The 26,734-nt window shown below is 41.0% G+C and overlaps 1 protein-coding gene across 5 annotated transcripts in view; it reads right to left on the reverse strand.

Annotated features, from left to right (window-relative positions):
• Positions 1 to 6,396: 6,396 nt before the first annotated feature.
• VCAN (versican) overlaps positions 6,397 to 26,734 on the reverse strand; it is a 98,763-nt gene continuing 78,425 nt past the window's right edge. For all 5 annotated transcript variants that reach the window (XM_072921671.1, XM_072921673.1, XM_072921672.1 and 2 more), the window contains 5 exons: positions 22,383 to 22,541; positions 20,925 to 21,007; positions 8,159 to 8,303; positions 7,488 to 7,670; positions 6,397 to 6,677 (listed from right to left, as the gene is read on the reverse strand). In XM_072921671.1, the coding sequence (XP_072777772.1) occupies positions 6,547 to 6,677; positions 7,488 to 7,670; positions 8,159 to 8,303; positions 20,925 to 21,007; positions 22,383 to 22,541 (701 nt within the window). In that variant the 3' untranslated portion in view covers positions 6,397 to 6,546. The remainder of the gene's footprint in view (positions 6,678 to 7,487; positions 7,671 to 8,158; positions 8,304 to 20,924; positions 21,008 to 22,382; positions 22,542 to 26,734) is intronic.

Raw genomic sequence — 26,734 nt, forward strand, 5'->3', positions numbered from 1 at the left:
AAGGTTTGCATTAGACCTCGGTGCAGCTGTGCCCCAAGATCAAGGAACACAAGGTGACCCCAAAACACCCCACGAGCTGTGCAGGTAGGTCAGACTCTTACCTGTGCTTGCCATAAAACAGCTCAGAGATGGGAAACGGGGCATTTCACACCCAAAATCAAGTGGGCATCTCTCCCGTGGTTTGGGGCCAATCTAGCTAGCCAGTATCCAGTGTATTGCCAATTTCAGAAGACTTTTGTTGTCTAAACCCCAACTTTCTCCTTAACTTTCACATCTGGGGTCTCTTCCTCAGGAAGAATCTCTCACTCCACTCCCAAGAGCAGCTTTAAGTGATGCTAGATGTCCAAAGCCCTTATCTTAAGAAGACATTTCACACTAGCAATATCACTTACTGATGATAGCTAATGTCACTTCAATTTGAAAAATCCCTGTGTTCGCACAGCTTGTCATTTTAAACTCAAATGTTTGGATTTACAAGTGCAAGCAGCTGTTCCTAACAATTTTCAAGGAATAGAGAGGGATAGGAAGCGTAGCCAACTTGAGCAAATATGGACTAAAAGGTTTTGTCTTAAAAAAAAGGTCCTGAAAGATTGCAGTAGCTTTTTCTTTAAAAAAACACCTGTCATTATAGAGTGCAAACAAAGCACATTTAAGCCAGTTTATCAAAAACTAAAATAGCACATGCTTTTTATCATATATAGATACTCTACTGATGTGCATTTCCTGGGGATGTCACTGTCTGGTTGGTCTAAATTCATTGGCATAAATTCAAATTGCTGCCTAATACAAAACTTACCCAGACTGATCTTCCGTTTTCAAATCAATATCCACAAACTTTTCCTCCCATCACCCTCCCTGCATTTTCATCCCTGCTCTCAGAATTCCCTCTTACAGCAACATTATTTTCTGATGATTTTCACATTTCTTACTCTGCCTCTGCCAGCCTGGAAAGGGTTTTCCACAGGGAATGAGCCAGGCTGAGGGCACAGGAAGGACATGGCGGAGAAAATGAGTATTCCAAATCATATCTCTTCCCTTAAATCTTCACCCACTGATCTCTGGGGGCTGGAAGAGTGCAGGGGACAGAACTTTGCTTCAGATACTCTTGCAGGGAGATGGATCCTCTTTATAAACTGAAAGGATGAGGAAACCAGCACAACCTGTTCAGGTTGCTGAGGGGAAAACATCTTTATTTCCCCAAAAAGCAAAGGGGAAGGTCTGGCATTTCAGCCTTTTGCCATCAGCTGTTTTCAAGCTGCAAATATCAGCCTGGGGGCACCAAAATTCACATGTTTTGTTAGCAGAACACATGTTCCTGTGGAAATGTACTTTTGGGAGACACAGGGGATGTTACCCTGCCTTGTACTAAAAAATCCACCTATTTTGGAATCTTTGGTCCTTGGTAAGACTTTTTGATCTTTGATAATCCCACATCCTTTCAATTCCTGGGTTTTGGATCTTTGCTAAGGATTTTAGCACATCTGGAGGCTGCCTTGGTTTAAGCAGAGGTGGAAGAAGTTCCCTTCAGGGGGAACCAAAGGGATCCCTCATCCAGCCAGCAAACAGCACCATCAGCAATATCTGCTGCTTTTTCCTCCTTTCCCAAGCTTATTAAGAATACTTATTTTGACTAAGTCATAGCTCCTGGGTGAGCCCAACATTTGTTCTAACTCTGAAAAGAGAAAACTGGGATCCTGCTGCCTTTTGCAATTAAATCTTCTATCATCTGCTTTGAAAAGTAATTTTTTTCTTTTTCCTCTTTTTATTTTTTCAAACCTGTGGAAGAACAGGGCCTTTAGTGAACACTCAGGTCTGCCACAGACCTTTTTGTGTGACCTGTGCCAAACCTCTGCTCTTTTTCCCTACCAAGCAGGAACATTACGTGCAATTATCACCTTGAAGGCTGTAAGAAACACAGGACCCAAATTCCTGCCATTCTCCTGCTACCAGAGACAACCACACCACTTATTCCCTTCCCTAAACTGCTTGCCCTCCTGTCTCAAAAAGGACTTTTACTGCCACAGCGCTGCTCACCACTGCATGATGTATTTTCCAGAGTTTAATCCCAGCAGCCTTGCTCCTTACATTGCTGCATCCATGCAGGACCACCAACAGTGTCTTCCTTTTACTCTCTCCTCCAACCACCACAGAAATTGGATTGGGAAATGGCTGCTGGGCCATTTTCAGCTTCATTTCATTCGTCCCACCTTTGGGCATCTGGAAATCTGGAGGCATTTTTGTACTGCCACGAATTCATTCCTGCCCCAGCAATAAATTCCTCACTTGTAGAACTCTTCTTCCCAGTTTTATCAACATTTACACATTGACTGAGCCTCTGCTGCACTAACAGCTGATGGCTTCCCCACCTGGAAATATTTATTTGCTATGGAAAACAAAATTTGCCATCAAATTGCACTGTACAAGCCTTTAAGTTCCTTCCAGGTCTGCTGCTGGAGGGCTGAAATGATACAACTTCTTCTGGACGATGTTTCTGTCCTTTCTTTTCTCTGCCATGCTAACAGCTTTGTGTGGCCTTCAAGCTTTTGTCCGTGTTTCCTCCAAGCATTGTTTGTATCTTTTTCATCATTCATCAGGAAGAACAATGTGCTCATGGAGTCCTACGCACGTCACTGCTCAAAATCACTAACACAAGTTGTGTGTTTTCTCTGGAAAAGAATGGATTTGCCTTTTTGCACTGGTTGTTTCAACTCCCATGGCCCAGGAATGGTCTCTGCTTGTGCTCAGGGCAGAGATCTCACCTACAGAAATGAAGAATTTTCTCTTAGGAAGTGTATTACATTGACCTCAACCATTCCCATGTGGTGAACATCAGTGTTCCTCCAGCCACTGCCCCGGCAAAGCAATTTCTGATGCCAAAGCCCTCTTGGCAGCAAATCCTTTCCACTGGCAGCTCCCTGCTTGCATCCTGCTGCAGTTCCAGAGACTTGTGTTGCCTCCTACAGGGCTCCTCCATCCCCAGCCTCTGACAAGTTGGGATGTCTCAGGCAGGAGATCTCCCTAAACCAAGGTTTTGCCATCACGGAGATGGCAAAATTTAATCTAATTTAATGAGGCTGTGCATCTGTCAGAGTGTAGGTGGAAAACCAGAATGTGTGCCCCAACCAGCACCTTCTCTTGCTGTTTGAGGTCTCCCAGAGGAGTTGTCCTGGCTGATCTCTGCCCTGTGGGGTGTCAGCCTGTGGGGTGCACCCCAGGGATTCAAATGCTGTGTCTGAAGGGACAGGAGGATGCTCAGAGCAGCACTGGGTACTCTGCAGAGACTGCCATGGGCACAAAAAATGCAAAATCTGTGTTCAGATCATAGAACCATAGAACAGCTGGGGTTGAAAAGGGCCTTAAATTCCACCCAGTGCCACCCCAGCCATGGCAGGGACACCTCCCACTGTCCCAGCTGCTCCAGCCCCAGTGTCCAGCCTGTCCTTGGGCACTGCCAGGGATCCAGGGGCAGCCCCAGCTGTGCCAGGGCTGCCCACCCTGCCAGGGAACAATTCCCCATTGCCAATCTCCCACCCAGCCCTGCCCTCTCTCAGTTTGAAGCCATCTCCTTTTGTCCTGGCAGCCCAGATCCTTGTGACATCTCTGTACTGTCGCCTACACCTCCATCCAACCCCAGCATTGCTCCCCAGCGTGGAGTTCAGGGATGCTCCAGGTGAAGGAACGATGGCATTTGTCACAGTAGCACCTTGACAGAGCCACCCCTGAGACACGGGTGTGTGCATTCTGCAGGGGGATGGTACAGAAACATTTTGGAGTTTACGTCAGAATTTTTCAAATCCAGAGCTGAATAACTTATCATTCCCTGTCTAAATAAACAAGCATGGGTGACAGGTTTTTTAAGTGGTTTTTTTTGTTGTTTTTTTTTTTTTAATAAGTAATGTTGTCAGTCCTATTTTATTATGCGTAATAGAAGGAGGTGAAAAAAAATCAATATAAGCACTGCATCTAACCTAATTTAAACTACAATCACAATGTTATCTGAATGTCTTACAACATTGTTAAATCCAACAAGTAGACAAGAAAACAACAAATCTATGCAGGGTTTTTTTATACATATGGTGAGAAAGTTTGCAAAGTGTTAAAATATATTTTCTGTTCTGTGTGTTTCTGGTACAAGGAAGTGATGTGTAGATTAGTGTATATTTATGAACAGAGCCTTGACTTTTACAAGCAATAATCGACTTCAAAACATACAATGTATATCTTAAAATATCCCCTAAAGCTGCTCATATAAAGTCAAATCCAGCACCTACTAAAGTTCAGCCAGCTGACTCTTTGACTCCAGAGGGCACTTGACCAAGCCCATGGTGATTGTGAAGTACCTGACAGTCTAGTTGTATTCATATGAAAAAAATCACATTGCATAGATTTAAACAGGAAGACATGCAATAACAAGACAAGTCACAGTATAGCAAAACCTTGTTTCTTTGGTGAAACAGAAGCAGATATAAAAGTTACAAAGATTTTAGACTTCCATTCACAAAAAATAATAAAAAAAAAAAAAACCCCAGACATTCACATTATACACTATACAAGATAATAATATAAATAGAGAAAAGTATTATGTGCATTGTTTGGGGGTGAAGGGTGGGGAACAGAGTGGCCAGCGCAGGGAGGTCCTGCCACAAGGGTGGGGAGCAGCCTCTGCCATTCCTCGGGGTCAGGGGGTGTTGTCTGAACTCTGTGGCAAGGTCACCCCACGGGCAGCTCTGCCCTGTTGGCTGGGTTTCAATTCTTCTCCTTTCCCTCTCAGTTTTTTTGTCCCCATCACAACCCCACGAACACAGAGGCGTACACCTCGCACCTGTGTGTGTTTTTTCATGTTACTTTAAAAGGTACATCCTAAGGAACTCATTTTATTTTCAAGGTTTTTTTTTTTTTACCTATTGTTGTTATTTTTTCCTTTTTAAAAAATTTTTTTTAAATCTTTTTTTCACTTTTTTTTCTTTTTTGTCCTGTGCCCAAAGGTGTGCAAGGCACTTTGCAGGAACAACAGTCCTTTCCGTGGAGAGGCCGTTTCAAACGTCACCTCCAACACTCACTGTACACATCCAGGCCAGTGGTGGCACTGACCAGGGCAAGAAATCATGACAGAAAAACTCCTACGTACACACTGCACCAAACTACAACCTAGAACCAATCTGTGCACACACTTTAGAGAAAGCCAAGATCCTGATTCTTCTGTGGGTCACGCACAGTTCTCACCCATCTAGCCGCCAACAAATTATCCTGTTTAGCAGGAATTTTTGTTCTCCGGGGAAAAAGAGCAAGCTGAAGTGAAAGATGATTCCAAAAGTGGAGCTCAGGGGCTAATACTGCACTGGTGAGCTCTTTGAATCTTCTTTGTATGGGTAAAATAACATCCAATAAATTAAATCAGTATGGCTTACTTCATTTATTTATGTACGCTTCACAGCTGCAGCATTCATACACAAACATTCATTACTTTATAAAAAGATTAAAAAATGGTTATATATACAAAATTATTTACTTTTTTGATTTTTTGTTTGTTTTCTACAAAAAAAAAAAAAATCCCCCAAACACCAGGTCTACTCCATTTTAGAATGCAGAGACCTGTAATATAGACCTTGTGGTTAATATCATGAAAGTAATTTTTTCCTTGTTTCCTTTTGTATCTCTTCTCAAAAAAAAAAAAAAAAAAAAAAAAAAGTGGCCCTGGTTGATAAAGTTAATGTATTAGCACTTGGAATTTTACAGGCTCTCCTCATCATACACAACTCCTCCACACAGTCCTTTCTCACATGTGCTGAAGCTGGGATGGAGAGCAGAAAAAATGTTCGATATTGCAGTCCCTAGTTCATGCTTCCAGCCACTTTTATGTGCTCTGTCTAAACTTTTCATCTCATGGGACACAAGCTGTACCTCGGGTGGGAATCGGCACAGCTCCCATTAAAAAAAAAAAAAAAAACAACAATAAAAAGAAAATGTCACTTGTGTGTTTATCTTCACCTGATAACTGCAAATTTCAGTCAGTGAAGTCTTTATTTCAACCATTTCCAGCCTAAGTAAACAACACAGAAACAACGTCATAAATGACTGAAGACCTCTGAGGCCGTTCTAACCATAAATATGCCTGAAATTAGTGTGACTTTTCATTTTATATACAGGATTTTAAAAACAACACACAGTCAAACAACATTAAAATCATCTTATTTACATTTTCATTGGTGCTAAAATTGAGCTGTTTAAATATTGCAGAAGGCTGGTACATATCATAAAATGGTCCACACCGATGGCATATAGAAAACTAATAATCTTTATAGGCTGGAAATGGTTTCCTTTTATCCCCATAAGCACTTCTCCTCTTTTTTATTTATTTCTTAAATTTTCTGATAAACACCGTAATTTTTATTTTTTTCCTTTTTTTTTTTTTGCAAAACGCGTCGTGAATACTGCAGTCCATAGTTTCAAAACGATTCGATAATACTCCTATAAGTGATAGAAAAAGGCACAGAAAGTTACGACTTTGGCTGAAATGGTGGAAATCCCCAATTCACCATTTAGCTCTCAGCGCCTCGAGTCCTGCCACGTCCTGATCCAGCGGTGGTAGTGCTTGGATGAGTTTAACGATGTCCCCTTGCCTGATGAGGAGTGTTTGTAGTAATATTTCTTAGAGTAAGTCCTTTGGTATGTGGAGGCTGCAGAGCAAAGGGAGAAGGAGAAAAAAAAAAGGGGAGATGAATTTAAAATCGAACTGTGAATGGGCTGGCTACACTTCACGACACAGTTTGGTTAATTAAGAGGGTAAACAAATGATTAACTGGAACTGTGGCAGTGTTATAGGCATGCACACAGCTGCAGAAAGAATCATTAGCATTATTAGGAACCTGTTGACTCCCTGATTTGCTAACTTCAAAGTAGTCTTAATGCCTTCTGGAGTGATGCCGTAAGATTTTAGTGTTTGCGTTTTTCAGATCCTGTACTGCATTACTGCATATACAGTGTTAGTTATTTCTTCACATTTTGGTCAGACAACACAACTCCTCTAGGCCTGAGGACAGCCTCAGGCCCTGAATGTACAAACAAAAGTGGGTTGGGGAGGAGCAAACTGGGGATAAATTACTTCATTACCTGAAGCTGTAATTGGAGGATTAACCCCTGAAATGTAAATGAACCACACTTATAATTGTCTGAAAAACTCATTTTCCATTTTGGGTGTAGCCTCTGGGGGGGCTTTTGACTGCCCAAGGTATACCTTTTGAAGGCTTTTAATAAAGATCTACTCTTATTCTCTTAATCTAGTCTAGCCCCTGTTCTAGGCAGCCACTCCAAGGCATCAGTAGACACAGGAGAGGAAAATTTCCATTAGTTTCAGAGGCTTGGTGTTTTTTTGCCATAATCTGTCCTGCCAGACTTGGTCCTCTCTTAAAATACACATTCATTACTCATTAATCTTAAATTAGCCCGCCGTTTCTGATTTGCCAGTGGTTTGCTTTCAGAGAACTCACGATTCATGCAAGTAATTTTGGGCATATCCCATCGTCCGTTCCCCTGGCAGCGGATGGTCGGGATGTGGCGCTGGATGAAGCCGTCCTTGCAGTGGTATCTGATGAGGGAGTTGATCTCATAACGAGGTTTCATCTTCCCAAAGGTCTTTGCATTCTCCACAACAGGAGGCTGCCCACAAGCCACTGGAAGGAAGAGAGGGCATCACCCAAAACTTCAGTTTGTGAGCCCAGTTTGAGCTGGGACTGGCCTCTGAGCCCTGGCTAAGGGAAGGTGACAAGGGACCTCAGCTGGACTCCCAAGGGGAACATCCAGACAAGGACAGGGGGATCAGGCTGCCCTGTAGATCTCCTGTTTTGTAAACCACAGCTAATAGTGTTGGAAATTGGAAAATGGCAGATATTGTGGTCAGCATTGCCTTTTTGGTTCAAATTCTAAATGTAAATTCAAGCCAAAAAGTTGGCATACTCACACAAAGAAATGTGAAAAGCAGTGAAGTTACCACAAACATTTAAGGAAGAAGTCCTTTTTCCAGGACTCTACATGTCCTCCTCAGTGACAGTCTGTTCAAAAGGACTGAAAACTGATGGATCCATCAAGATCCAAAGAACATGGTAAAAAGTACTGAGTGGCAATTTATCAAATTATGCTTTTGTCACTGCAAAGTTCGTACCTGTTCCTTTCTTGCAGGTATAAGTGAGGTGGTAATTGCACGGGACATCATTCCACTGCCCGTTCTCATGCCAGATTATTACAACACAATCTTCTCCAGCAGAAAAGAAGCTGTCTGGCTGGTTTGGTCTCCAGTTCTCATATTGCTGCAGAAAAGAGAAGCAAATTTATCATTCTCAGCGCTGGAGAATATTTACATTAACAAAAGAGGACATGATATCACCTGTGGCAAAAAGCAATCTCAACTGTTTGATTCAGACTGCTAAGCATGGACTAAGCAAAGGTAGATTTATAATATCCTCCCACTATATTAAAGATTATCTCAAGGGGAAAAATATTCTGGTCTAACTTCTCATTTACTGTGAACTGATGTGAAGTGAACAAAACAAAGAGACACAAACAAAACTGGATCCTAAGTGTGTCGAAAACACTCTTTCCTACATAAATATCATGAAGTATAATGCAAGAAAATAGGGTAAATATCCCATGACTCTCATGAGAGCACATCTACAAAGTGAAAAATTAGAGACTAACTTCCCAGACTTGGATTATTTATGACATTGGATGATTTCAGTCAGTTAATGAAGTCATTCCACAGCATGACATGCAGAATTAGGTGCAACATAAGTGAGAGAGTCAGAATGTGGCCCCCAAAACCACTAGAGATTGGTGTTTTCACTAAAAATGCTAGGTGGCAGTCTGAGCCCAGACAGCAGCCTCTCAGCTTTAGAAATGGTGATTCAAATTCTGCCCTCTGTTGAAAAACCAGCCCCAAACATCTATGAAAATATATGAACAGCAGAAAGTGCTTCTTCAAAATGCACTACATTTAGAAGTAGAAATATGGGTTTTGGTATGTGCAAAACAAACAAATAAACAAAAACTCACAAAAGAACCTTCAAATGGCTGTGACATACCAGCACAATGTCATTTTTGGGTGAACATTTGGGAGGATTCAGTCTGGTTTTACAATCAACCAGCAGGAAAAGTAGCAACACTTTTTTCAGGCTGATTGAAACTTGTGCAGCAGTTCTTGTCAGGGGACATGCAGCCTCCTGTCCTGGCAGCCAGCAGAGGTGGGATAACCCCTCACTTTGCTCCCAAACAAAGTACAAGAATCTAAGGTTTGCATAATGTTATGTCAAGAAAAGCCAGAGAATAGTTGGAAACCACTCCTAAAAATTTTTCGATTTTTCTGGGATTTCTGTTGTGTCACTGCAGGAAGAATTTAAGGAAGGGTAAAAATAGATATCTGTAAGAACTGGAATTCACATAAATGCCAGACATTAACCAGGCAGCTAGCCCCTTGTATGGGCAAAAGGACACAGTTTCTACAGTGCTTATATTTTCCTCAGTGCTTACATCTTTCTACTAGAGCTGGGCCATACAAATGTCATAAAAGTTTAGCTTTCTTTTTTCTTAACTTTGTGAAATAACCCCTATTCACTGCCTGGGTGAACACATTTTAGAAACAAAGTTAACATACCCCACACAAGTAGTATTTACCTTACAATGAATCAAACTATGAAAGGAAAATGAGTTAAATACTTAACCTTTTCCTACCACGTGTCATCTTACCCATCATAGGTTTTAATTATCCAGGCAATTTAACCAGCCCAGTCTGAATAAATTTGTTCTGCACTGAATTTATTACCTCTAATAAAACATTCCCCTTTTCAGCTGGATCTAAATTAACTCCATCTCAACTTTTCAGTGTTTAACAGTCCTAAATTACAGTGCACACCAACTAATTTACTCAAGTTTAGGATCCATTTGCTTTCAAGAACGTGTGTATAGGTACAAAAATTAAAGAAAACTGTAAGGTTAGTGGCAGAAAGTTTCATAAATAATGTCCTGAGAGCCAGGGAAAGATTTCAACGAGCCTTGCAGCTGTTTCTTGTAGAAATAATACTGCAGAACTGCTTGCTTCCACAGGGATGAGAGTGTGGGAATGAAGGATATTTAGTGGCTATTTGGGGGCGTGTGAGCTGGAGGTGCTCAGCAGCCTGCCAGCTCCCACCCTCAGCACACAGACTCCATATGCTCTCACTTGCCTTGCCAAAATGACTCCAAAATTTGTGTTTGCTTAGCTGGCAGGGCTGCAGTGTAGTGGCAAAGTATTACATCTAGGCCCTGTGGTTTGTTCAAGAATGTCTGATATCCTCCAGCATGACTTGCTGTTACCTCACATCTGATATCGTCATTGCACAGATTTATTTTGGCTGAGGAGCTCTGATTTTGCCTGGGTCTGGTGCCAGAATTGCTGAGCAGAGGAAGTTCCAGACTGCTGCATTGCTTTCTTAGGTCCCCACCCAGCCCCTCTGTAGTTTTCCAATTCCTTATTTAGACACTGATAATGGGACAATGATACAGGGAGATTCTCACAGTTTGAGTGCAATAGGCTGCTGGACAAATAAAATAATATTTTGCATTTCTCTTATGGAATAGATCTTTGCATGAGCATAGGCATGACTCTGGCTTCCATTGGTGTAGATCTGGGTGATTGCACCATCTCCAATAAAACCATATCAGCAAAAAATTAATGGGAAAAAACCTTTGACAATGCTCTTAGCTGTATCATTCATAAGACAAAACCTAAATAGAATCAAATACTTGGTGAATACATGGAAGAAAAGCTGCTGTAAGGTTTTTAGTCCTTATCAGAAATATCAACTCTGAGTGATTGCACAGAGCGACCTAAAAACCATCACTACTCTGTTTTTTAAGTAACATTACCACAAGAGACATTATTTTTTTCCTCTGTATTAAAATGCAAAGCACTTCCAGAGTGTGTATTTCTAGACATATAATCTTAATTATGTACAAGACTCTAAATGTACTTCAGAGGAGGTTTGGCTGGCCACACTTCTCCAGCTGAGGTGGCTGTGGAGAGGGAGGCCCAGAGCAATCACAGAATCTCAGTGTGGTTTGGGTTCAAGGGAACCTTTAAAATCAGCCAGTCCCACCCCTGCCATGGGCAGGGACCCCTTCCACCAGAACAGGCTGCTCCAAGCGCCGTCCCACTGATACCAGAATCATCTGAAATTTTTTATTCTCTGTGCTATTTTCCACAACCTGTCCTTGATCAAGCACAGACCTCAGGCTCAGGCAGACAGCACTGCACCATCCACTCTGAAAAACTCTCAATATCCTCAGAGTGTTTTTTCCTCAAAAACCTGAGGTTTCTGTGTAGCCAGATGACTGCAGGACCTAGCCTGAGGGACAGGGGTTTGGTGCCTGTACCTTCATTTGGTTTTGGGAGAGTCTGCCTGACCATCATTCCAGGATGAAAAGTAGAGTTTGTACTCTTTGTGCTTTTAATTATGCTGTAATAATTGGTTGATTTTACTTGTACTTTTTTGGTTTTATTGTTGAAATCAAAGCCTTCTCTGTCACACTGGATTTATTTGTTCTGGCTTTCTCTGCTAAAAGGCCCTGAAAATTTTCCTGCAGACTGTGAATGGTCCGTGAGTTAGAGCTGGAGCTGAGTTGGGATTCAGCTCTTCAGACTTCCTACGTGGCACTAGATAATGCACTTGGCTGGCCATTCACAGCCGATAAAACAGGGAAAAATCTATTCTCTTGCCTCACAGTAGGAGTTTGGATATGATGGCTTCAAATCCCATGAGGACGTTTTATGAAGTTCCACATTTTTGGGGAGGATTTCCTTATATGGCCCTGCATAAACTCACAGTGTGTTGGGAGGCTGACTTGTCACATAAAATAAGCTGAAAAAGCCAGGACTATAGCAAGAGCTGTAAAGCAGAAAACATTATTAGCCAGTCACTATCTATTCTCATTCAGATGGCTGCTAATTAAACAGAAAGGGCATAATCTTCCCATCCTGGACAAGATCCCACCTCCTGGGAGATTTGTTATTTAAATTCTCAGATAAGCAGCCTTCCTTGACAGGCTTATTTCCTTACTAATGGTTAACCCACTTAGCTCTTTCAGGTGCTTGCACTGCCCAGGTGGATCCAGGAGTACCTCAGCTTTGGGACACTCCTTTGGAAATTTCAGCCCTTCTTTTATCTCCAAAAGGCTCATCAAGTGCCTGAGATTTTGCATTCCAAAATAGCCAACAAGCATTGTGTTTAAGGAAGCACAATAAAAAAGCACTGATGCCAACAAAACTTTGCTGCTTGACCTCGATATTGTGTAAAGGCCAATAATCTTCTGCATAGGACTGAATCTAGGAAATCATTTACTTGAAATACATCTGTTTAAATTTACAGGTTAAGGCTTTTCTTTGTGGGGAAAGGAAACATGTTTTCAGCATGTTTAATTAAGACAAATCTGTCTTGGAAATTTTTGGAGCTTGCTGTTGTGATTTTCATTTTCTTTCCTTCTGGCTACTTCCCTATCTGATTCCTCCTTAATGCAGGACTAATGAGGCAAATTAGAGAAAAAGTAACAATGGAAGAGGTAGGGACTGGCTGATTGGATACTTTCTGTGCCATTTCATCTGAAAGTGAAGCAACATTTCCTGCCTGGTATTTATCACTAAACTGAAACCACCACTTCGAACCTTACTATCACCCTTTTCTTCTCCTGACATAGCTCTGATAAGAACAGGAATACACTTTCTTTCTTTTTTTTTTATTTTTTTTTCAACAGAATAGCAGAAAAAGTCTTAGAAATCTTTATCAGGAAAGGACCTGAATGAGTCCCTCACTGTGGGGGTTGTTATAATTGGACAGCTTAAGTAAAAATTACATCTCACTTTCAGTGAGTCTAGGGAATTACTCGGTGGCTGAACTTCAACAAGATCAGCATGAGGTTACAATGAGCACGTGCATCAGTCCAGAAAACCCTCATTTGTGACTGTGTAACAGCACTGATGCTGTTACAGGAGATACTTGGGAAGTTTAAACAGGACTGTGTTTCTTTTCCATAGGAAAAAAAAATCAACCGTATTTCTGTGAAGATTTGGCAATGTATGAAATATTTCCAGTAAGGTCACCTAGTATTTAAATGCATTTTTACATGAGAAAGACAATAAGTTATCTTACAGTGCAGGCTCTATTCCACTGAAATTCCCTCCACACCTGCAAATGATTTTTCTGTTTAATTTTATGAAAGGAAGCAGACTGACAGAACTCACCAAAAGCGTTCTTTGGATTAAGAACTCCATTCAGTGAGAGTTTAAGCACACACCTTGATTTAAAGGCATGGGTCACGCCTTAAGGGGGATGATCACAGGGAAGGTCACATGGAGACTCACACAGATGCTAAAATAATTGCCTGAAGGAAGGACCAAGGGTGTGCATAAATCTTTGCTGGGAGAAACTCAAATCAATTTGAAGACAGCTCCTATATTTAAACCTATCTACAAGTACACATAAAAATCACATCTCATGATCCCGATTTTTTTTTTTTTTTAAGGTTCTGGTTGAATGCCTTCCCTTTAGCTTCTAATCTGAGTTTTATTTGCATAGGATTTGAGAAACTGGCAGGGTTTGGGCCAGGCAGGAACCCAACACTCCCCATGACTGAGTCACACTGTGAGCAAGACAAACTCCCAGGAGGAGCTTTGCTGAGTACTTCTGCAAAAGATTCAACTTGCAGGGGTTGGGTTTTTTGGTCACAGAGAGATGGAATGTATTGAAAAACTTTTCTAGTCCTGTGCAGCAGCTTGCAAAAAAAAAGAAAGGGACTCTGGAACACATACATTCATGTGCATCTATCCAAAAGAAGCGTCTGCAGATTGAACAAGCAGGAAGAGCTCTGCAAAAAGAAATAATTTCGGAAAAGAAATCTAATTGAAATTCAACCAGTGGAGAAAAGGCTACCTGACGAAATTGAAACGTAAAAGCACAGTCAGGTTGGGAAGAAATGATTGTATGGTGGAGCAGATGACAAGGTCTGGGGTGTTTTTAAAGCAGTACCATAGAATGACGATTTTTCCAGGAAAAGCAGAAAGTTGTGAGAATGGTAATGAAACCCCACTAGGTGACGCTGTCTGCTTGCTCCAAAGCCCAGAGTTCCCCAAAATTATAATTATTCACGATTATAACTTCCATTAACTCTTTCAAAGCTAAATGAAGCCGTGGAATTTTACCTGCTCTTTACCATCTTTTGTTTTCAAAATAATAGCTTTCATCACACAGTGTACAGTTCAATTTTGAGGGTATGCTGTGTGTGATGGGCTCTCAGAAGTCACTTTAGCAGCTGAGAAATCACGTTAAAAATGAGTGGCAAAGAAAGTAGGGTGGTAAATGCTGGTTTGGTGTAATTCGTGTTTGTTTTGGAGTCACATTGACATGTATATATATTAGCAGTGTGATGCAAATTGTGTGGGGTGGGATTTAATCTTTTTGTGCACAGCTACCAGGAGAGCCACTGGAGGGGGGGGGGAATAAAAAGAAGGAAAATCCTGCACTTTGTCAACAATTACTGCAGGTTTGAAGCTGTCCAAGAATTTGAGCCCAGAGTAACGAGTAATTTCAGCCCAGCAGTAACAAGTCTCTGAAATAACTGCTGACCCCCCTAGTAAAAACAAGACAAAACCCCACTTTGTCCGAAAGGCCCTCATTACGACATCCTGAATCAAAAATATACCTGTCATTAATAACATTATATAGTTCTCCTCCATTTAAACGTGGGTCAAATGAGCATCTTAAAAAGAGGCTGTAATGACTGACTGCAGCACAGAACCAAAACATTTGGTAGGTTTAAAATCTCCTTCTCCAAGGATCCTGTGGGACATGGGCACAATGAGCTTTTTGTTTGCAGCTGACTACAGCACTTTTTTAGTTTGTTTGCTTTACTTAACCCTCAGAGGCAGGCTCCTTCACTACAATACTCCATGCCTTTTGAAGGTTTTGGGTTTTTTGTATGTGTGTGTGTGTGCTCAATGAAGTTACTCTTTCTGAGAGGGGTGCAGTTACAGATTTGCTCAAGTTAAAGCCTTCTGATTCACCGACCAATAAAGGAGGGAAAAGAGAGGGCTTTGTTTTTTGCCAGAATTAAGTTTCTGGGTTGCTTTACTTCTTATTATTATTTTTTTAATTTTTATTTTAATATAGCTACCTAAAACTGACAACCTGAGGAGCCAGCTTTGCAGAACACAAAGCACAAACACCCCTGTGCTGAAGGGGAGGAAAAACCAAGGCAGGGTCTCTGTGCAGCTTTGAAAGTGGCAAAATTCCCCATCCCTTTCCTGGCTGGCAGCATTCTCCCAGTGACAGACAATCTGGCCACAGACGCTGGCCAGCTCCTTATTACAGCACTAATCTTATGTAATGGCAGTGAGCTCACCGCCCTACAAAGCACTAATTATCATCAGCGTTTTCCAGGGGATGTGAAAAACCCTCCTCGTGGGGCGGGGGGCCCTGGGCACAGCCCCAAGTTGCTGTATGTGCTTAATCCATAACATGAATAGCTCCAAAGGGCTCCTTGTCTGCTGTGCTGCTCACAAGGGTCTTTAGCAAACACAAAGGGGGAGCTGCCAAAAGCAACACCAGGTTTTTTTTTTTCTTTTTTCTTTTTTTTTTATTTTTTTCTGTTTGGATGGGTGTGCTTTACAGCTGTAAAAGTTACCATTCGCAGAGCTAAGTGAATTATTTAAATTCTATTTCGCTGGTGTATTTTCAAGCTTCCCATTGTGTCCTCTCTCCCTTTGATCAAATATTAAATGCCTCAGCTGATAATGTAATTTTTGTGGTTCTGTAGTTTGTATTGCATCATATTTAAGGTATAAAAAGATCCAACTAGGCAAATTCCTCTGCTCAAACAGTTGTGTGAGTGTCTGGACCTTGCTTCCTTCTCTTGCAACACTGGGCTTTTTTTCCCAAATGTGGTTTTTTTGCACTGCTCAGAGCCTTACAGATAATTGTGGGATGAAGATTATCCTTGATACATACTTCAAAGTTTTTTGTTCACTGTTGCAGAAATGCTGGGAGAAAAGTCTGCAGTAAAGTGCAAGAACAATTTAGATGCTATATTTTTCTAAATGTAAATAAAGACTACATATAGCCATTTTCATTGCACATCAGGGGGAGAATAATGTTGTCCCACACCAAAGCCAACAGAACAGCCCCACAACTACCCTGAACAGAAGAAAAGCAGAGCTAGCAAAACATGCTCTTAAAAACACTATATTATTCTCTCCTGCCTCTTGAACCTATCAATGTAATCATACCAGAAATGTCCTGAGCACATATTGACTTGATTTTCAGAAAGTAATGACAAACAAAGCTCTAAAAGCATTGGGGTGCTGCAAGATCTCTGAACACACCTCAGGGGCTGCTCTCACCACCTTCACTTTTGGGACAAATCATCTGAAATCGGGGACCAGGCAGATTTACTGAAGTTTGCAGCTTCCTGCTGGTCCACACAACCTCAGGTGATGCTCTCAGCCCCAGCCCGGTGTCAGTGGCCCCAGCTCTCACTGAGCTTGCCCCACATGTGAGGATTTGGGTTTTCTGAAAGGACTCCCACTTTTTATGCTGCCTTAACACAGCTGCCAACAACTCCTTCCCCTTCATATATAAAAAGGTGTTGTTGTTTTACCCAAAAAAATTGTTTTGTTGTGTGGCTCATCAGCTCCAGAACATGAATTCCACCTCTCCCAACCAAGAGAACCACTTAAAGGTTATTTCTTTCAGAGCCAGAAAAATAAATAAATAAGAGGAATTATTTAAAAAAAAAAAGAAAGGAAAAAAAAAAAAAAGAGAGAGAGAGAGAGAGCAGGGACATGATGTATATAAGAAAAGATTGCTTCCTGCCACCCAGATACAGCACAGCAAATCAGAAAAAAGCAGATACATGCAATCAGCCACTGGATCCCACAGCTTACTATAATTAAAGCCTATTTTATTATGCTTACTGGACAATTTGCCCTAAGCTTTGCCAAGGAGGCACTTTGAAGATAAGTTCTGGCCTTAGCCAAGAAGATCCCAAATGTTTTTTCAAAGAAAATAAATAAATAGTAAAAATAAATACATAAATATATAAATAAATATATAAACAAACAAACAAATAAATAAATAAATAAAAGAGACAAATATAAGCAAATTCATTTGGCCAAAAAAAAAATGAAACCTGTAATGATAGACCTTCTTTATGCATAGTGCCACCTGAGCTGACAATTAAACTGTAGGGCATGAGAGGTGGGACACAACCACTTTATTCAAGTAATTTTGCTTCTCTCAAGCTCAGTCTGTGTTTGAGTTGCAGTGGGTACAACAAGCTGGAAATGTGTGTTTTACCAGCAGATGGTGAGGCTTTATCTGCACAAGATTATGCCATTTTGCCTGAAAGGCAGGAAACTGCTAACCAGTTTTGAATTAAAACCACTTTGCAGTTAAGGAATAAACTTGCCAACTCCCTCAGAAATCTCACAGATGATGATGCACCAGACATTTCAGTGAGGCAGATCAAAAAGCTTCCTCAAGGTCTCTATTCAGGAGCAGAACCTCCAATACTGTGATTTAGGAGTGGGCCTGTTTCTATTTTATTAGGATAGTTTTTCTTGTCCTAAATGTCAGTTTGGTTTTTTTTTACAAAAAACAGGCAGACTCAATGCCAATATGGACAAAAGTCATTTGGGCCGAGAAGATTTAAACACTATTTCTTGCTTTCTCACTGAATTTGATTGTATTCACTTCATTATTCAAGACACCAAGATTTTCCTCCAGGAGTTCTGAGAGCCAGAGCGTGAATTTACAAGATCACTTTTAATCTTTTCCAAAATTTGCTTCTTGGCACTATTTTTCCAAGTTCAACATAAATTCCAGTTGAAGCACAAAAAATATGTGCAGAGGAATACAGGGGTTTTGGGGTTCTTTTTCTGACTGCTGCTGCTGGGAAAAATCTGCTGCCTTGATAAATTGTTAACAGAGACTATTTTCTATAGGGGTGAAAAAGGAAGAATTCCAAGGTATCAAAAGTGGATGACTTAGCCCACTATTAGGCAATAAACATTCTTTTTCAGAAGGGCTGAGAGCCTGTCAAAGCTGCTTTAAGTTCAGTGTAAATTTCCCAGTAAGAACCTTAATTCTATAGTCTCATTTACATGCTTTGCCCAAATATCATGTTTAATGGTGGCCTCAGTTTAAAAAAGTCTGGAAAAACACAACTTGACAGGGACTGAAAACGTCAAAAAAATTAATTATTTCCTTCCATTGAACCCATTGATTGGAAAACATTTTAGGTGAAAAAAAAAAAAAAGTATTTTATTCCTTTTTCCCAAAATTGCCAATAAAATATCTGGCAAAAGAGTTGCTGTCAGTGTGCTGCATATTTCTGTTGGTTTCCTTCTGTTGGTGGTAAATGAGTACCAAAGTAATATAAACCTTTTTCTGTGTCTCCAGTAGTGGGTCCTGTGTTTCAAGCATTGCCAATTCCCAATTCTAGGGGCTTGTTTTGGTTCAGAAGGAAAATTCATGTCAAAGAGAAACTTGTCACCCACAGCACATCTTGACGTTGTTGTTAATTTGCTTTTTCTTTTCAGTACACAAAGCATCAGAACTGTTAAGGGTTTATTTTTAATCCATAAAACCTCATAAAGCCATGCAAGCATGATTTTTTTGATTGGACCAAGATGTTATTGGAGAAAATTCAAAGAAGTGTCAAGATAAAGATGAATGTGCACTACTTGTAGCTGCACAATCACTCTTCTGATCGTATCTCCAAGAAAACTGACATCAGGGGGATTCCCAGCACACTTAACAAATTTTCCCCCATGCCAGAAATGTTGAATAGAATTGTGGATAGACAATATTTTTTTGGAGAATGCACAGAGTTGGGAAAAAAATTTAGAAACAGCTGAATACACATGCACCCTGATACAAAAACCACGTCAAGGCTATTTAAATTCTGGCTATAGGCAAGAGTCGCCTCTAAACTTAGAAATTCAATTTAGAACCTGAGTGTTGGTGTAATAATGCTGATTTTTATGATCACAAATTATGTTAATGTGTTTAAAGCCATCACAAAATCTGCTTACCTGCACACACATAAAAGATGCAAATTTTCTACCTGCATAGTATTTAAATTCACTGCAATTTTAGAACATCATCAGGAAAATAGATTAGATACATATATTTAATTATGTTAGCATTCCTATTAACTACTAGAAAAATACTAAATCACTGTAACAACAAGAGTGGTTAGAAAGTATGAGAAATAATTTAAAAGCCAGAGAAAAAGGAACAAATGAGGCAGCTGCTCAGAACCATGGGGTCCAGAAACCATATGGAATAAGTTATGAGGAAAATCTATTGAAGCAATGAGCATAAATGATTTCAAGAGACACCTAAATTGTTTCCGAAGGAAGAGACAGAGGGAAGTTGTTAAAAAATGAAAGAAAAATAAGGTGGGAAAAAAGATCAATCAAAGCAGAAATCTGTTGGACAGATGGTACCACTCTGTTCCTAGAATATCTTAATTTCTTAAAATTGAAAATTACAGGAAAAATATAATGCTCATTTGGCCAGTGGTCTAAATTTAAAAAACAGGATCTCAGCTCTAATTTTAATTTCTCAAAATCATAGAATCATAAAATGGTTTGGACCATGGGTGTGGATGGACCATGGGCAGGGACACCTTCCTCTAGACCAGGGTGATTAATCAGTGGCATAACAGCTCAGTTTCTGGAATATATAAGCATTATATATTATCTTATGTATATTTATCTAATTTTACACCTGGTAAAATGAGACAACAATAATAATAATAACAACAATAATAATTTACACTGGTCTGGGATCACCAGTGGGTGCCTTGGTACCCCAGATGAGCCACCAGTGAGGCAACAGAAACCTTCACCACCATTTCCCACCCCTCTTTGCTGTCACTTGCCACACACAGCCATGTCCCCAAGAGATGCCTCATTTATAAGCCATTTCAGAGCACTTTTAGGCTCTGGTTGTTTACATGAAATGGCAATAAGTGAAGCTTGCCTTGCCCCAGGTGTCTTTCTACACCAGCTGCAGCCACATGGTCTGCAACAACAGGTGTCCAGATGCTCTCTGATTTAAAAGTTCACTACTGGAAGGGAAAATAATAACCAGTTTGGGCTTTTTCTTAATGTAATGTTCTTTAGTGGGTGCTCAACAGCAAATAAATCACTTGTTCCTCCTGCAGAAGAGATTATTTAAAATGGGGAAGGGTTTGATCATTTCCTATGTCCATCAGCTCTTTGATTTAGTTTCGTTGATGGTGGGTGATGTTTTCCCTCTCCTTCTGCTGATTTTCCTTTTTGTTTTAAGTCAGGAAATCTTGAAATTTTATATCTGAATTGTGGGTTACAGGCCTCCTGAACCAGCTAAGGATGGCTGCTGCAGAGCTGCCCCACAGGGCAGGCTCCAAATATACTCGTGAGTCTCCTCTGTGCACCCAAGACTCAGCAAAGGCAAGAGCTTGAATGCCAGATCATCACCCAAAAATGCATCCTGGTGAGTGAGGAGAATTGCCACACATGGCCTTGAGCAAGGCAAGAAGATAACAAATCAGCTCCAGCAGAGACCCTTAAATTACTACAGTCTCAGATTTTTGAGTATTTCTATTTGAAACCTTAGAGAGTTCCCACACATTAAATAACAGGAACTAAGAACAAGACCTTAGAGTGAAACCACAAAGTATTAGGCATCCCAAAATGAATTTACTGACTGTTTTCTTGGGTCCATTTTTAGTGACAGGGGTTTTTTTTGGCTGGTTGTTTTTTGGTTTTTTTTTTTTAGTGCAGCTTCCCTCACAGCTAGTGGGAATTTGATAAGCCACCACAAAAAGAAATGAGTGATTTAAACTCAAAGGCATCTTACCAATGGGCTACCATCAGTCCAGCGGAAGTCACGCTCAAACATCTTGTCATTGAGGCCAATCCACTGGTAGTCATGGCCAATACCTAGGGAACCAGAAGGGCATTTTTATTAACCTTCCCATAAATGGAAGAGATTTCATCAAAGAAAATAATTTTATGCTGAATGAATCAGACATCCTGTTCTTAAGATTATTCTGCTCTTTGTGCTAAAGAGTGGTTTAGTGGCTCTTTTTCAGCTTTTTGGTTGTAATTTGGGGTGTGTATAAAAATGCAGATTCTCATCTAAGAGTTTTAAATGACCCTGTCTCTTCACTCCCAGTGATATCTACCAAGGCAAAGAGAATTAATTTCCTAACTGAGAGCATATGATGGGAAGAAAAGAAAAAAATTTAAAATCCCATATTCTAATTCAAAATTTTTCAAGTTTTGGTTAGGCTGTGAACAGTGTTGTCTAAATTTTACAATACAACACAGTAGCTATCTCTTTATGGCTAACTATTGACTTGATATCATATGCACAAAATGCATTAAGTCTCCAGAAAACAAAATGTTTCAAAAAGCTTCAATGCCACAACAAAAGTTCTTGTTCTCATCCCTCCCCACAAAAAGTGTTTTCTATTTAACAAATTATAACTTAATAGTGATAGAGAACTTGTATTAGCTGTGGAAGTAAACATTTATAACACAAAGCATGCCTTTTATTTTACATTTTAAAGCATGTTTTAAGTTGGAGATGTAAAACCTGAATAGTGAGGAGGAGATCTCACCATCTCTTAACCCTCAGCGATCTTTTGTTTATAGTCACAGAATATGCTGAGCTGGATAGGACCTGCAGGGAGCATCAGTGCAGCCCCAGCAATCCCACCCTGCACATCCCTGAAGAATTTTCTAAATGCTTCTGGAGCTTTGGCAGCAAATACTTTGTCTTTGCTTCCTGGAGCAAAGGCTTTGCCTCAAATATGCTTGAACAAAGTGCTGTATGTTTTAAATTTGTTAAATAGCTCTTTGGCAGAACCGAATCCACCAATCATCAGACGTTTTTCCAACACCACACAGGCAAAATTAAAGGAAAATCCTTTAGTTTTATTCAGAAACTAGAGCGTCAGGGCCATGCCCATTCCTTGGGGAGCCTGGGCAATGCCCAGCACCCTCTGGGGGAAGAACCTTTCCCTAAAATCCAACCTAAAGCTGCCCTGACACAACTTCAGGCCATTCCCTCAGATTCTGTCCCTGTCACACGGAGCAGAGATCAGAGATGCCCCTCAGAGGACGTTGGACACCACAATGAGGTCTGACCTCAGTCTCCTCTTCCCTATCTGTACCATCCAAGTGACCTCAGCTCCTGTCTAGACCCTTCCCCATCTCCACGCCCCTCCTTTGGACACTCCCTGACCCCTCCAGATCTCCCCGGTGTGGTGGCACCCGAGATGAGAGGCAGAGGAGCCCCGTGGGTACGCACGGTTGACGAAGATCTGCTCCTCATGGGACAGGATGCTGGTCAGGTGTGCTCCCTGCAGGCGGCATTCCCGCTCCGCCGTGTCCCACGTGCGCCGGTGCGCAAAGTACTTGTAGCACTGCCCCTGGAACTTGTGCCAGCCGTAGTCACAGGTCTCAGTGTCTGCAGAAAACAGACAAAGAACATCCCTGTCAGTGCACCAAAACCAGGCACATTTGGTCAATGGACCAAAATGAGGCGTATTTGGCCAATGTACCAAAACCAGGCATGTTTGATCAATCAGTCAAAACCAGGAACGTTTGGTCAATGCACCAAAACCAGGCACATTTGGTCAACAGACCAAAATGAGGCACATTTGATCAATGGACCAAAATGAGGCGTGTTTGGCCAATGTACCAAAACCAGGCATGTTTGTTCAGAGCACCAAAACCAGACAGGTTTGGTCAGAGCACCAAAACCAGACAGGTTTGGTCAGAGCACCATAAGCAGGCATATTTGGTCAACAGACCAAAATGAGGCACATTTGGCCAATGTACCAAAACCAGGCATGTTTGATCAATCAATCAAAACCAGGAACATTTGGTCAGTGCACCAAAACCAGGCACATTTGGTCAGTGCACCAAAATCAGGCACATTCAGTCAGTGCACCAAAACCAGGAACATTTGGCCAATGTACCAAAACCAGGCATGTTTGGTCAGAGCACCAAAACCAGGCACATTTGGTCAACAGACCAAAATGAGGCACATTTGCCCAATGTATCAAAACCAGGCATGTTTGGTCAGTGCACCAAAACCAGACAGGTTTGGTCAGAGCACCATAACCCAGCACATTTGGTCAACAGACCAAAATGAGGCACATTTGATCAACGGACCAAAATGAGGCGCGTTTGGCCAATGTACCAAAACCAGGCATGTTTGATCAATCAATCAAAACCAGGAACATTTGGTCAATGCACCAAAACCAGGCACATTCAGTCAGTGCACCAAAACCAGGAACATTTGGCCAATGTACCAAAACCAGGCATGTTTGATCAACCAAGTAAAACTAGGAATGTTTGGTCAATGCATCAAAACCAGGCACGTTTGGTCAGAGCACCAAAACCAGACAGGTTTGGTCAGAGCACCAAAATCAGGCACTTTTGGTCAGAGCACCACAACCAGGCACATTTGGTCAACAGACCAAAATGAGGCACATTTGACCAATGGACCAAAATGAGGCGCGTTTGGCCAATGTACCAAAACCAGGCATGTTTGATCAATCAATCAAAACCTGGAACATTTGGTCAGTGCACCAAAGTCAGGCACATTCAGTCAGTGCACCAAAACCAGGAACATTTAGCCAATGTACCAAAACCAGTCATGTTTGATCAATCAGTCAAAACCAGGAACGTTTGGTCAATGTACCAAAACCAGGCACGTTTGGTCAACCAACCAAAACCAGGCATGTTTGATCAGTGCATTAAACCCAGGCACACCAATGGATTTTCTGTGGGACAAAGCTTCAAGAAAAACCTGTATCTAACAAGGTATGAAAATCAAACACTCATCATGTGAACCTCATTTTCAGGTAGTTTTGTTTACCCAGTCTCAGTACACCCATCTTTGAGACCTCGCCTTCAGGCAGTTCTGTCTACCCACTTCCAGCACAAACTGCAAGACTATTACTTATCTAAGACATATAATTGCAATTGGAAACTTTGTGGGTTTCCACTGATTGAATTAAGCTGAATCTGGGCAATTTCAGGAGGATATATTCATCCGTAACCCTGGATGGATGAAATGCTTGGATGTTAGACTGCAGTGAACGTACATTTCATTAGTTTTCTGAGCCTGTACGTGGGGATGGGAATTTTTACTTCCAAGGACAAATGGTACTTCAAGTCACTGTACTAATTAAAGTTTGGAAGAAACTGATAACTAAAAATTGTATGAAGGGAAATTATTGTGATTGTTCAGTCTGCAGAAGCAAAGCTCCAATTTTATCTTTCTGAGCTCATACCTCCAAATCCTGCCCCAAAACCCATCTTCCTTGATGAAGTCAACTTTAAGCATCAATTTGTTAGGAGGTTTGCAAAGCTGAAGTACAAAGTAATGAAATTGCACGTTGTCTGTGCTTGCATGAGGCATGGTGCTGATAAGAATGCATCACAGAGAGGATTCACATCAGCCACTATATCCTTTCAGCTCAAAGAGAAATAAACACAAGCCTTGGAACAGGAACAACCCATGGATTTGACATTAATTACTCTGTTAAGGTTAGACAGCTGTAAACAGAATAGATGGCAAAAAACACCAAGAGTTTTAGTTCCAAGTTTGCTTCTGCAGGGGTGAACCACAGGAAAAAAAAATCAGCATTAATAAGATGGGAAAAACAAGTGTGATGTCTGAATGTGATGTGTGAGCTGTGCTTAAGGATGGGAAGGACCTGCCAGTGATAAGAGGGAGTTTTAGGGAGGAGTGGGAGAAACCACAGGGGTGAGGCAGGGAGTTTTGAGCCATGACAGATGCAATGGCACCATAAAGGACATTTCAGCCACAGCTATCACAGCTAGCACGGGATGGCTCATCCTGAGGGGCCTCAGGATGCTGAGGAACAAAAACACAAGGTCTGTCCTCACCCACCCCACCCACCCACCAGGAATCAGCCACCTCCCACCAAATTTTATCAGCAAAACGGGGTCTGGAGCTAACTGTTCCAGCCTTTCTAGAGTTATGGAGATGTTCTGGGCTGGAAACTGGGTTTCTCATTTTCACTAAGTCAATGCAGTCAGTGGTCAATAATTCTCTTTGGTTAAAAAAGGCTCTTTTTGCCTGAGTACAGAAACAGCCAAATATTGCAGTACATGGCAAGGGGTGATGGCTGCAAATACCTTAACTAAGTGATTACTTAGGTTTGAGCTGCTACCACCACCTAAAAAACAGTTTTTCACAGCACAGGTTCCTAATTCAAAACAGGAAGAGACCATTTCCATCCTGACACACCAAATTACCTATTTTTTTTTAAAAAAGGGTTTAAATCCCCTCTACACAAACTAGATTTTACATGTACATAAATGGATTTCAAAGTGCAAACAAAATGTGGCAAAGCCACGTCAGAGGCTTATCAGAATTTCTCTGACACTAATAATGTAGTCATTGTCTTAGGAGTCTGATGTCAAAATAGTTTCCCAAAAGTCATCAGTATTGACATAAATGTACCAAATGCAAAGACATAATCAAGCTGATTATGTCCCTTCTATTTCCAGAAAGCTGAACTGTAGAAAGCTGCTTGTGCCTTGAGTCATCCAAGCTATGAAAAAAGGAATGTAATCTACATAACCAAATTGTTAGTTTTTTTGATCTTTTCCCTCTTTGTATTCTGTGTGAGGTGCAGGCTGCAGACACAGCTTTAATCTCTGGCATCTAGGTAATTTTTAAAGTTTAGTCTGCCTTGGGCCTTCTAGAACATTTGTTTAACCACACAAGGCTGACTAACAGACCTATGTCCTTTGTGAAGGCACTTAAGATTTTATTATTTATCTTGTTCAGGGACTCCTTTGTCCCACAGGAAACAAGTCAGATAATAACAAGGAGCTGAGAAAAACGTGGTCAGAGAGGATTTCCAGGCTATTCTAACGAAACCTTCCCTGGCCTCTGCTAGGGAAGAAGTGAAGGATTTCAGAGAAGATCTGCTGAAAGGCACACTGGGGAGGCAAAGGAGCTTGAAAATACAAAACTGAAAGGACTGTGTTTACCAAGTTAGATATAATGGCCTGAGCATGAATTATAGCACAGTTTATCTTTTTACAAAACATCACACAATTTCTCTTCTCAAGGCAAAAGGTGCCAAACATGGACAAAAAGGAGAAGCTAAGTAACTTCTGCATCCGTGTGTATCTCAAATCTTTAAAAAAAAAACAAAACCAAAAAAATCCCAAAACAAAGCATAAAAGCATAACTGATGGCTATAAAATACATGAAGTTTTTAGATGCTGGAAAAGAGGATTTTTTTTTGTTTGGGGCTGGGGGAGTGGTTGGGGATTCTGGGGTTTTTTTCTGAGGGATTTTGCTTTTGATGTCTCTTGCTGTTGGCAATTTTGGGGGTCAGTTTGTTTGTTTTTCTTTAGAGGCGAGGTTGACAAGAAGAGGGAAAAAACATATAGGGAAAGGAAGATCCAAAATGGTAGAGGATGAAAAATGCAAGCCAGGCAAGTAAAACTGTGGAGAGTTTCATCTTGGCAGAGTTTTGTGCTCAGTGTGCAACCCTTATTCAATGATGAAAGCTGAAATGGTGACAAAAAGGTAAAAGGGTTCCATATGGATATAAATTTTCAGTGCCTGTACTGAACCAGTAGACAACTAATTGCAGGTAAACT

This window comes from Taeniopygia guttata, chromosome Z, assembly GCF_048771995.1.
Source record: "Taeniopygia guttata chromosome Z, bTaeGut7.mat, whole genome shotgun sequence".
Classification (NCBI taxonomy): domain Eukaryota; kingdom Metazoa; phylum Chordata; class Aves; order Passeriformes; family Estrildidae; genus Taeniopygia; species Taeniopygia guttata.